The 13,523-nt window shown below is 40.2% G+C and overlaps 1 protein-coding gene across 2 annotated transcripts in view; it reads right to left on the reverse strand.

Moving 5' to 3' along the window:
• The window catches only part of LOC134616349 (ephrin type-B receptor 1-B), a 155,215-nt gene that overhangs the window by 37,524 nt on the left and 104,168 nt on the right, over nucleotides 1-13,523 (reverse strand). For both annotated transcript variants that reach the window (XM_063461176.1, XM_063461175.1), the window contains exon 6: nucleotides 4,338-4,462. In XM_063461176.1, coding sequence (XP_063317246.1) covers nucleotides 4,338-4,462 — 125 coding nt within the window. The remainder of the gene's footprint in view (nucleotides 1-4,337; nucleotides 4,463-13,523) is intronic.

The following is a 13,523-nucleotide window of genomic DNA, read 5'->3' on the forward strand; positions in this document are numbered from 1 at the left end:
GCGATTCTGCAAAGCTGCATGTTTAACACTAATGAGGATGGTAAAAGACAAGCAAAAAGATTCAATTTATCTAATGTAAGTTTCAAGGGAAACCTATTTGTTTTTGCTCTTTGAGTTTTTTCTTGTTCTTTGTAGGCACCTTTTCTTTTTCTCTTTGTATGCATTCCATTCACCTGGAGACCTACAAGAAGGCTTCGGTAAGTGAGTAGGGAGACAAACAAAGAGGGAGAAAAGAAGAGAGTGCGCTCTTGCTGAGGGACTGAGGGAGTGCTGCATAAGTTCCAATGAGGGAAAAAAAGAAGAAAAAAAGAAAAAGAAAACTTTTTTTTAGTGTGTGTGTCCATAAAAGTGTTGTAGTTGAGACAAAGGAATAACATGCATTCCCAATTACTTCTTCTGAGGACCTTCTAATTATATGTAAGGTGAGATTTGCAGTAAGACTGCCCCCCAAAAAGTTGTAAGTGTTAATGGTCAGTATGTTGCAGATCATAGTGACGTGCCATAAAACTGGCATTTGCTCTCGAATTTGTCACACCGTAGCATGACAGTACTGCTGTCATCCAGAATGGATACACCTGGACTGCTGCCGACACACGCAAACACTGACACTCGCTCACACACAGATCCCGGCACACACACACACACCCTCTCTCTGACACCAGCAGAGCAATCAGTAACCAGAGCCGGTGGCTGCTCCGCTCCAGCCTTAATGGAGGGCCTGACCTCCGCTACGCTGCGTTATTTCCACCCTCCCCAAATTTTCAGGCAACCAGAGGAAAAGGGGTCTGAGAAAAATGGAGAGAACGAGAGCATGCGATTCTACTTTTTCTCTACAAATCTTCAGCTCATTTAATCTTGCTTCCCAATTTACAGAGTCCTGAGACCGCTTACTCTGGAATGAGAAGGTAGGTTGAAGAAGCGAGCGAAGCCTGTTGAGAGAACAGCCTCCAGCATTTTCTCGAGGTTTCAAGTGAAATTGTCAAAATGCAGTCATTTCCAACAACTTTATATATGCAGCTACAGCTTAAACTGCAGTTCTACTATATATGGAAAATTTGGACTTATTCTGCAGCTTTACGATTATCATTACTGTTAACATTTTATATAGCAGTACATTTTCAGAAATTATAAATATTAAGTTATTCATTTAGTGATGTTGCTTATCATTAAATGAAATGTGCAAACATACACGGAAAAACAGTTCATAAGGCATAAAGAAGAGTTTTTGAGCACCTTTCTGCTTCAACACAGCCTGAACTAACTTAGCAAAGCTTTCTACTCATTTTCTTTGGCTTCATCACTCCATGAAACCTGTTGCCACTGCTTTTCAGTCCAGTTCTTGTGTAATCTGGCACACCTCAGCCTTTTTTCCCCGTTTCACTAAGAATGGCTTCTTGACAGCCACCCTCTCACTCCGACTATTTCTAATGAGATCTCGGCAAACAGTAGAAGGATCAACTGAAGGACCAGATGCATCTTTCACCTGAATTTTTCCCCCTAGTTTTCAAGAATGTGATTTTCAGATACTGTTCAGCTGCTGCAGCTTGTTTTTCTTTTCTTCTTTTGTCCTCCACTTGTTCATTTTCCTTAGAATATTTAAAGATAAACTGCGCACAATGCCAAGATATGCCAACTTTTCAGTTAATACCTCTGGGAATCACCCTGTTGGTGCGAAAAATATTTAATCACTGTCAGACTGTCACTTTTTGCAGATTCAACTAAAGAAACAGGAACAAATTATATGTTTTTGGCGAAGCGCTGCTAGTAATTTAAAAATTGGTTCTTTGCTAAGTTGTCTGTTATGTGTAAACACAACACGGGTTCATCCCTTGAGTTAGTTGCCTTTTTTATGCTTGAATGATTCACAGGTCAGTGTCGAGTAGCTTAAACAAACAAACAAAAACATTCCTCAGAAAATTGTCAGGTACAAGTACTGGAAACGAGTGAAAAAGCTGCCACTTATTTTTAAAGCTCAAAACCATTTTAAATTTAGCATAATGTGGCCTGAAACCTTTTCACAGTATTGTATATGGGACATGGGTGCAATTGAGACATTTCTTTCCCAAAAGCAGCTATTTTAAAATAAAAATAAAGAAGGAAATAAGATCTTACTGACCTAAAGATCTGTGCAAACATTCTGCTTCACTGACTGCATGACTACAATTTTTTAGCAGTTCCAGCGAGTGACTTAAAGCAGACATGCTTTAAGCCTGAGTCCTGTAGCTCTAGCAGACAACCTTACGAACCAATGTTTTTTATGGCCCCAGAGGGTGTCCTGGTGGCTCAGCAGACAACATCACAGAGCATGTACTTTTCTTGCATGTACATCCCCCTTTAAAAATGATCAAGAACCAGTCCAATCACTGTTGCACATGACATTCTGTATTGCACTGTCACAGAAAAAAAACAAAAAACCATCACAACGCTAATTAAACTTGCGAACAACAACTAAACTTGCGTCCAACAAGTACTATGACAAGGTTGTGAGAGAAGTAGAGCATTCCTTTATGAACAACCTGAAGTATTACTCAACACAAAATGTGACAATGCCATGCTGTTAGAGAAGTTGCCATTGTCAGTGAGTATATGTGGCTCCCGGTGAGATGGAGTTTGCAGAAAGACAGCTCACGCTTTGCTGTGCTAAGGACTAGCTGACTGTGGCAGGCACACTGAGAAAATCAACTCCATAACCATAACAGTGTGACTACTCTCATATTCAAAAGGCCACATCATCACTTTACAGCAGAATGGGCGAGAAAGCAAGGAAGATAAACACACGAGAAAGCCACGCCAAGGTTTGTGACAGAGAGAATCTACATGGCATTACGCACTTATGTGCATAAGGAAATTTAACAGGCTGGGAAATTACACTTCAATCCATTTAGCTTCATTTGATTCTTTTGGCCAAAAACTTCAACCACCTGCACTTTTGGTTGGTTAGTTGGTGCTTAATCAGGCAGAAAAACACATCTACACTGACACTTTGGACAGCCACGGCTGGCTGAAGAAGTGTCTGTTCAGAACCTATAAAAAGCCGCGTCAGATCCAAAATACAGCTTGTCAGAAGAGGACCACCGTAGTGGAAATCTCATCTTCACAGCCCAGTGTGTCACAAAGCAATCACTCTGACTCTCCTTCTGTGTCTTACTCAGAGTCACACGGGGAAGTATTTTTCCAGATAGACACAAAAACATAGGGGGATATGTAGGTGCATTAAGACTGAGCCAGACAGGGTCGAGTACAACCTCTCTGTCACCTGAGCTATCCCAGTGCAATTAGCAACCTTGTCCTTGTTAATTCACTAATTTGTGATTACGCAGTGCTCGTCTATTTGTGTGAGGATGCACTGCATAAACATCAATAGGATTAGGTTTCATTGATATTCATGAGCTAATGGGGGGGTGGGGGCTGTATAAGTGTTATTTACACGACACTAAGCTGTCTGGCAGATAAGGTTTCTCAGGGCCATTGCAATCAGATTCAATTTCATGACCTGTGCAATGCCAGAGGGGAAAACAGCAAGCGCTGCAGCTAATATTGGATAACTGAGTTTCCAACTGCAAACACTATTTAAAAACATGATTGTTGTTCTCTCTGATAGAAAATGCTAAATGTGACAAAACTATTCTAAGGTGGGATTGTGAATATTGATCGCAAAGTCTTAGCCAAAATGAGTTTGTGTGAGGTAAATAACTCAACACAAAAAGAATAAAAAAAAAAAACATTGATAAAACTATATTGATTTTTTATCTTTTATTTGAAAAGCAGAACATGAGTGAAGGTGCACCAAATCTTAGCTTAGGATGACAAGGACTGGAGAGAAAAAAAAAACTGCACAACCAACTTTGCTATACCTATCGATCAGCTTGAGGAGGACAAACAAGGACCCAAACAAAAAAGCTAAAGTCTCCAATCTCTCAGTATCATTATGTTCAAGGCCTTGGGAAAAGCCTACAGGTCAATACTTGTGCAGCATAGGCTCCGTGGGGTAGGACTGGCGACTTAATAAAGCAGACGTATTGTGTGTGAGCAGACGGGTCGATGTGACTCCCTCCAGATGCAATGCATTTTCACAGTGGGACAGGTTGCTGCACTACGCAGAGTGGGCCTGGAGCAGAGGTCAAACTATTCACTTCATCAGCAGCCGAAACCAAAGAACAGTGGGAGAGGCAGAGTGAACACAGCGAAAGAACATATTATCAGCCCAGGGGGACTCAGCTCAGAGATATCAAGGAGAGCTTTGGTTTTTGGGCAGATTTATATGCAGTTGAATATGCAGAGTAGGCGACACGAGTAAAAGAACTTCAGCCATTACAGAAACACACACACACACTTACCTTTTCATAGTAGCGTAGCTCGTAGTCGAGGATGATGCCATTTGGCTGTTCTGGTTGAGGCCATGAGAGTGTGAAGCTATTCATGGTGGAGCTGATTTGGTGCATGATGGGAACTATTGAAGGAGCTGGAGGAGACAGAACGAGTAACACAAAATTAGTGCATTTCTATAATAACCGGCTTTAATTACACATTTTTCTCGCCCACAAGTGTTTGTTGGTTGTAGGTGGTTATTCAAAAATACTCATATTCAAGATAATTAAATAGATCGGTGAGCAAGGGTACCAACTCTGGGTTGTAAGTCTGACTAAACAGCTGAATTGCTCAGTTCTGTGTATGTTTGTCTGTCCTCAAAGCTCAATTTCATGAAACCTGGAGGTGAAGTTAGAAAATGTGGCTTTAAATGCAGAGCACTTTCTCTAAAGTTAGGGGATTTGCTTTAGTGCATTTAGTTCAATAATTCAATCCAAATACTTTCAAACATGATGGTCTATGTTTTAAAAAATAGTGCACTTTTGAATTCTGTACATGTGCAAATAAAACATCACGCTGCTGCACAAATACAAACGGAACTATTTCGCCATCAGTATGCTTCTCAGAGTCCGAGCGGCTTAAACAGTGCAACTGCCTCTCTCATTAGTAAGCAGGTAAGCAGCTGAGTTAGAGCGATTAGGCCTGCTCTCTGCCATATTCTGGCACCGCAGGACCAAATATAAACTGGCTTTAGCCAAAACAGATCTGCCAATTTTGGCCAAGATTTGTGGGCGTGGACTTGGGCCGAGTATAAGCTCTAGCGAGCAGGACTCTGGCTACCAGAATGGTCCATCACCACGAGCCTGGCAAGTGTCCCGCTACCATTGTGTTAGATTTTGTCCGCTGATGGGCAGAGAATTCAGGAGCACGAGTGTAGCCTCTACAGGATGCACTGGATCAGTTCTCCCTTTTCTTTCACGGCTACTCATTCACACAGTTCTGTTAACTTAGATTTAAAAACTTAAATATCAACTTGTTTTCATATCTGTCATTATTAAATTTCATAAACATTTATTTTTTTTTCTAAAAATTCAGTGAGAGTATAGGTAGTAAAACTAAATAAACAGACATTGACTGTCTTTGCTACCTTTGGGTCATCAAAAAATGAAAATATTTCACATTTTTATACTGATCAATCTTATAAGCTATAAAAATATTTTCACATTAATTCACAATTTGCATCACAAGTTATTGTGAGGACTGCAGAGGCGTATTACAGTGATAACACTGTAATAACACGTTATTACTTTTAGCTTTAAAAAACTAAAAAGTACTTAAGGCTTAAAATCATTAAACTGATGAGACAAAAATATCATACTTAGGTACTTATTCATTCAGGAAATTGAACCATTATTATAAATAAGTGAGTAGTAAAATATGTGACCCCACAGCAGTGAATTTAAAGCCAGATGTTTTCATTCAGTCAGGTTTGAGTAAAAAACATTGACTGATCAAAATCTGGTCATTACAAAACCATCAGCTGCGAGGGAAATTGTGAATTTTCTGCATAAGCAGCTGTTACGTCCAACATAGTACATACTGAAAATAGATCCAGTAGAAATCACTTTGCATTTTATATTATTTATTCAATCAGTGTTTGTGTTATTAAAGAAAAAGTCATGGGACCATTTATGAGTTTTCTCTTTTTTCATTTAGTTGGGTTATATACAAATAGATTGTGTTTGTTTGATTTCTTGTACACTTGCTTGTTGCATTTGAAAAGGTGAGGCCTGTAAAACCCTTACTGGCTTCTTTCTTATCATGCATAACAGTATTTGTATATTCTGCTCAATTGTGGGGTTTTTTGTTGCTTTTTCACTTGCAACAGTATACTCTATTATTAGTGATATCAGTATCAATGATGTTCTAGTGAACCAAATTATAGAGCAGAAAGGGAAAAAAGCAAGCTTTGCACCCAGCCAGTATATTCAAGACGGAGTCAATACAAGCAATGCCCCTGTTTGCATATGAACTGCATCTTTTTCATGTAATGAAACCCTTTAAAATCAAATCACTATAGTACCGTGATTGTTTTGACCCAGCTCCACCGTATATTCCATCCTTCAGCCCAAGTACACCTGAACGCACACACACGGGCTGTCAATTAACCCCGACAGTAAGCAATTTCCTGCTCACCTCATATTTTTTTGCCCTCTGCAACTGTCATACCGCTATCATCTGTGCTCCTCTTCATGCTTCACATGTTGCTCGGAGATTGTATTATAAATAAAACTTGATAAAACTTGCGCTGTGTGTGCATGCCGATGTGCCTGCGCTTATGTTTGCGTGCTGTGTTATATCTTACAACTCTGTGTCATATATTTGAATTTAAGTTAGATGAAAGTCTAAGAAGACTTTTTTAATTCAAGATAAGACCTCTGTGTGAACCAGAGCGGGATCTGATCAGCTGCAAGCATGTTTTTAATCTATATGGACTACAAGTGTGAAGTAAAATGAATTGAACTGAAATTAAATTGAATCCTATTTTTACCGTTTAAAAAAAAGGTGTCACATGCTGATGCGGTGTCCCTCAGGCTGTCTTACTGCTTAGTATTACTTTTTTTTACTATTTTTGTCACTGCTGTTATTTAGCGAATCTGTGTCGTGTTGTTGCTGACCGCAGTATCTAAGCTACTTTGACAATGATTTTTCTTACTCCCATTTGTAGTATTAATGTATGTAATCCCATTAAGACTTTAAATATCACAAACAGTGTCACATTGACCGTAAGCTTTGGGGGTTTTCTTTCTTTTGGTCCACATGGGACCCATTTTGCCTTCCTCTGGCTGGAGCTTACTTTCCAAATGTCTGGAATTCTGTGTGGAAAAAAAACAAACAAACGAGCCAAGAGCAAAATGAAATACTACTTCAGGTTTCAAGAAAGACAGGACAGAAGGGAAGAGCCTACCGGTCAATGTCTCATTGTGCTTCTGATGGAAAGAATAGCTCAAAGAATCAAGCCAAAGGCTACCACAATGTCTTTTCATGCCAGATATGTCTGATTTAGACTTCTGCAGGAAACCTACGTCGTAAGCAGAAACCCTTTTTAACACTAACCTTCCACATAACCTGACACGCACCTCTCGAGAAATGTAACTACACATCATATCGATGTGATCTGTAACTATTGTGATTGGCCAGTGTAGCGCCATTGAATCCTCCTATTAAGACCGGATACCCAGAAGGGGGAAAAAATGTCCCAACATTTAATGTTTTTTCTATACGCTTCCAGCGCATATGAAACATCAGGACACTACTACACGGTGATTAACATGTAACCACACACACGCATAAATGTGGACAACCATGTCTGCCACTTATGTAAGTTATGTCATAGGCTCTATAAAGGCTCCACACAGAAGTCTGAATCAGAAATTAGGGGAGAATTAAAAGAAAAAGGTAAAAATTTGATTACTTGTGCTGTAATGGGACAGATCAGTCATGTGGCAATGGAGCTGCTGATAGGCTATTACCTGTAACACGATCAATCAGAGCTGTGCTTGGACACTGAGGCCACAAAATTTAATATTTCAATTTGTAATATGCGGAGAATTATAATATAATAACATATGTAATAATCACATTTTGTTTCAGCTGGATTTGGCATCAAAGCAGCAATAAGAAGCCAAGCCCTCTTTATTTAGCTGTCTTTGTGCTGCAGAGAGTGCAGCAAGGATTACGGCACAAATCACAAGGCTGCAGTAACTGAAGCCTGTGCTGCAAAGTGAAACAGTGTGCATATGCTGCATTTTACTTTGCACATCCATATATCACATTGTAGATACTGTAAATCTGTTTAAGCTGTATAGTTGTATTCATTTGCACAGAAATAACACAAAAGATCAGAAAGTTAAGACACAACTTAAAACTTTATTTTGACCAAACATGTAGTTGCTCTTTCACAACTTTGGAGCTGCTGAGCGTCAGACTCTTAATAAATGCTGCACCAGGATGTTTCTTGTTTCTGTAAAATGCATCAATCTGTGATCAAGGAGGAAACTTTTTTTTTTTTTAAAAAAAGCAGCATATTTAATAAAAACTCAGACTGCTTAGCTTTAATGCACAAATCAATTTCTGTAATGACATATATAAATAAGCCCCAGATTTAACTCCATCATCATGAAGTCCCTCAAGCTGCTATAATGGACTCTAATTAAAAGTTAAAGGATGAATCAAACCAGAGTTACTCATCAAACCAATTTGTGAAGACACAAGCGACTTTGATTAAAAATATATATTCTGCCTGCTGCTCATATAAGTTCAAAGCCTTGGTGTTTGCATATAGTCCTGGAAAGAAATCCCCACCCCCATGTTTGCAGGCATAAATACAGCCCCACACAAGCCCATGCTCTACATTTTGCGCCTATCAGCCACTTGGCTGTTGGCCTGCTCGCTGCTGAGGCCTAGTCATCACTCCACCTGGTCTCCACTCACATCTTGCTGAATAACTTCTCTGTTCAAAAGGCAGCAAATGGCACCCTCTCTCAACTAAGTAATCTTTTTATCACACTCCTTAGTGATTATTCCATTTCTTTTGCTTCTCTGTGTACTTCACTCTTGCATAAGCATTCAAGTTATAGTAGGGAAAAAAACCCTCTGACCTTTTTACATGTGTTTGCACGTAAATCATGTTTTCTAAGGAAGCCAAGGTTATTCGACAGCTTCTCCAGCTTCGACTGGGGTTAGTATTTCTTGATTTGAATGTCAGATAATTTTGTAAAATGTAAATGTTGAACAAATGAATAGGCTCTGTTTATCCTGTCAGTGTGAATGGATTCTGTTCCGTCTGCCTCTCTTGGCTCTCACCTCCTGCCCCCCCTCCTTCTTTCCTGCTCCTATACCCTAGACAGAGAGTGTAAGGGCTAAGCTTCACCTCAGTGCACTTCAGCCTCTCTGCTTCTCAGGCTAGTTCACGCTCCACTGACCAGGGCTAGGGCTGCCTGGGCCGCATTATCAATTACCGGCCACAGGCACACACTGTTCCTGACAGACCCCAGGGAGGGGCACTCCACGCAGAAATTACTGCAGCAAAAAAAAGAAGAAAAAAAAAGAAGAAGAGGGGAGCCCTGAGTCCTTGTCCCAACCAAATTCATACAGAAAAACAATGAAATTCTTTTTTCTTTTTTTCCCAGCGATTCAGGTGTTGTGCATCACTGATGGCCAATTTGGAGGAAGAACATCCAATCAGAGCCTTTTATGTTCATTAACTAGTGCCAGAGGAACTCATACAGTACAAGAGCTGAGATGTTCTTGTTATTACTCCTTTAACCAATTTAGTTTGGCATAACTAATGCAGTTCTTGTTTCCCAAAAGAACAACACAGACTCTCAGTGAACTCAAACATCAGCTCAACTGGAATATTGTGATATTAACATGTACTCTTATAATATACATTTCCACTACCCTCTCTGAAGAGAAGAGGGGGGAAAAAAACCCTTTTTTTAAAACAGCTGTGTCCCACTGGACACACTGACTGTGCTCGGAGAAGAAAAGCAGAACAGGAAAAAAAAAATCATGTGCACATGTATGTGGGTCCTACCAGGCTACGTGTGAAGAGCCTGTCACAGACAATGTGTCGTGCCTATATGAGGGTGAGGTTCAGCCCAATGAAGCACCGCTGTCCCCACCAACTGCGTCCCCCACTGTCACCATGGGACGATGATGGTGACAGTGATTGGTGACTGTGTCCTGCACTCCTCCCTCCCCCCTCCATCCTTCCCTTGCCTTGCTCCTGTGCTCCACTTTTATCTGGCCTCACTCGCAGCCCCTGGCTTTTAATGCAGAGCTCAGCTCACCATTAATCAAAGTCAAAGCCTCCAAGCTTCTGACTTAGACAGAAAGAGAGAGAGAAAAGAAGGAGGGACAGAGATGGGCCGGGACAGAAGCACGAGACAAAGTGATGAAAGAATGAAAAGCTTATTTACTTTTGTGCAATTAATCAACTGTAGAATATGGATGAGGTGAAGCACCACTTTGCATGTGTGCCACAAAGCTGAGGCTGTGGTTTCGCAGTGATTCCTCCAGCATGAAGTTGGTATAACTCTAATATTAAATAGAAATGGTCAAAACTACTGCTGAGATACCGCAACTTTTAGTCTTCTTGGAAAAAGATCTGAAATCTTACATTTCCACAAATAAGATGTATATCATCCATCTTTGGAAAGTCCCTCAAAAGCTATAGCAGAGATTACATAACTGTTTCCACAAGGTCAGAAGTGCCGCCTCAGACTAGCAAAGTAAAGTTAATGTGTAAAAAGTGTGAAGCTCCCTTTGAATTATTAGTTAAAGGCTATTTTCTGTATCTTGTACAAGGCAGTCAAATTGTTTTATAAGGTCAAACTCAAAATGAGAATAAAAGTTTCCAGTCTCCTTTCTTTCTCTGTGGCCTTTTTCTCATTAGAAACAGACTGAGATGGCTATACAAGTTCCTCGTGTTCACATTTGAATTCCCGGCTAGAAATTCCTGCTCTGCCTCAGTTAGTATATGACAGAACAGAAAGTTATACTGGAATTCGTCAGCAGATCTTGTACCGCAGCCCCATTCACTTCTGTGCAAAGGGGGGGGGCAAACAAATACATATAAACATATTCGTTGCCACATGTACAAGTTGTTCTTTGTGCACTCGTGTTTTGTTTTTTAAGATGCTGCCACGCTACTGAACCGTGCAGCCTCTTAATAGCGACTCAGTGTCTCAGATGAGGGAAGCAGCCTATGTTGCCGTGCCTCTGTCAAAGGCATAGGTTCGACTGCCTTCCACCTTATTATCAGGGGCTCAGAGGGCCAAGCCAGCCATGACTACATGGTAATGGGCCTCTCTTGAACATCTTAAAGAGGGATCAGTTCAGCGCCAAGGATTTCTGTCAAGGAACCATGGTTTGAATTATTTTTAAAATCACATTATACGTGGACGATTCCAAACACAGAAAAAAAATGAAGCACATACACAAGAAAAAAAAAGAAAACACCACATACTTTCACACAGGAACAAGCGCACACAGAAACACAAATGTATGCTTACTTAAAACATCACATAGAGACATCAGAACTGACAAGGTGGCTCAGTGGCATCAGAACCGACACTTTTATTTTTTTCCCGCCTGCAGCTAATACCTCATTTTCTGGATCCAGGGACAGGATCCAACAGTTATGGGAACAGACATTAAGTGAAATAAAAATGGCACACTGGAGAGAGCCTCAAGACCCGTTTAAGATGATGAAGCTCTCAGACACCCTAAATCTTATACAGTGAGTGTAAAGCAACAAGAAACAAGGCAACACCCCAAAACAAATGGAAAGGCTGTAAACTGAAAAGACATAATGAGCAGTGTCTCCATGGACATGTTTGCCTAACATCTCATTGGGTTTTAGAACCCCACAGATGGCAGCTCTCTTTAATTCATCTGGTTGTTTGGATTTCAGTCTACTGCACTACATCTTAGTATCTTAAATGCAACTCGCCCAGTCAGACTTGCCCATAGAAGGCTTAGGATAGTAGTGTTTGCATTTCTGTGGGAATGGCTCTCCAAACAGCAACTAAGTGGAGGAGGATTGTTTGTAGATATACTTGGCGTTCTGTGGTCTGAGGGATTGTTGGCACATAATCTAGGTCAAGAAGGCTGTGCTAGTAAGATCAGAGAAATGTTGGGTATTAGCTCCATAAAATAGCACCAGTCAAGAGGCTTTTGGATATTTACTTCATGAAGTGTTCACTAAAGCACCACATAACAATTCAGGGAACAGAGTTACCACATTTGAAAAAGTTGGGATTAAAAAACCCAACAAAAACACTTTGCTAGCAGCACTTTGTACACGTTAACTGCCCAGGATGAAATAAATGAGGGAACACGGCTAGCACAGTGTAGTATTCACCACACGTTTATGGTTTTACTGCCAATGGTGTGACTATATATATTTAACTCTGTGGCCATATTGTATTTAACTAAATCCAACAGAGAGTTTCTTAATCTTTAAATAAACAACATACAGTAAAAGCTATTATCCAGTGGCCAAGATAGATAAATATGACTAAATTCAGGCCAGGCTTGAATGATGGTCTTAAAGGGGGCAGTATATAACCTGTGTGTCTTTATCATTATATATGTGTGTGCGTGTGTGTTTCCTGGAGAGCAAAGGCTGTGAATGAACTCCTAAATCACACTATTGATCAGCCCTTCCTCCCAGACACACGCTGGGATCGAGGGCAGTTAAATGGCCTCTTTGGTGATTCACACTAAATCCCCTTACCCTCCTCCCCCACTATACTCTCCTCTTCTTCTACTCATCCACAGTCTCCCCTTGCTCCCCTCAACCTTGTCTTTTCATAGCCAGTTCATGCTACAGCCATCTAAATACTGCTGCATACTGTTTTCTGGATACCCTTGGTTTACCGTAATCACATGACTATATATGGTAAACCCAAGTCGAAATGAAAATGCAAAGACTTCACCAACACAAGTGCAAACTTTTATCATGATCACTTGAACACATATCCCCTCACAGGTTGTTATCAGACCAGAAAGGCAATAATGTAACACTGCCCTTGACAAACAGCCTATATTTCACAGGTAGGCTCTACTTATCTTCTAAATTATATATTTTATGGTGTTATTTGTAGTTTAGAATCAGGGAAATGTAAATTTTTGCTATCAATGCCTGAACTGAAATAGAGTGTGAAACTGATAAAGCTGTCTTTTTATTGCTTTTCCGTGACCTGAAACCATATCACTGGCCGTACGCTTTGGAGTCATGTTAAGGTGCAATGCTGTATATGGATATAAAGGCTATAGTTTAAGAAGGTCTTCAAAAAGTTGATCCTTTAGTCTTAAATTCAATCCACAAGACCTCACGACAACTATGGATTGTATAAATAAGTAAGCAATATGTACATTTCCACGGCAAACATGGAAATTAGCCACCTGTAGCAAAACATGCAAGTCTTACATGTGGAAGATCACTGGTTATATTCTGGCAACTTGTGACATCTAGTCCACTTCTAGTCTAGTCCCTATCAGGTCCCAGTCCCAAATAACTGGAAGGGTTGCATCACGCTGGGCTTCTGGTGTAAAATCTGTTGTGGCGACCCCTTGGGAAAATAAGAGATCAGTCTTTACCTTATTGATGAAAACTGCTAACTGCATTATGGATCTCTATGCCA

This window comes from Pelmatolapia mariae, linkage group LG18, assembly GCF_036321145.2.
Source record: "Pelmatolapia mariae isolate MD_Pm_ZW linkage group LG18, Pm_UMD_F_2, whole genome shotgun sequence".
Lineage (NCBI taxonomy): Eukaryota > Metazoa > Chordata > Actinopteri > Cichliformes > Cichlidae > Pelmatolapia > Pelmatolapia mariae.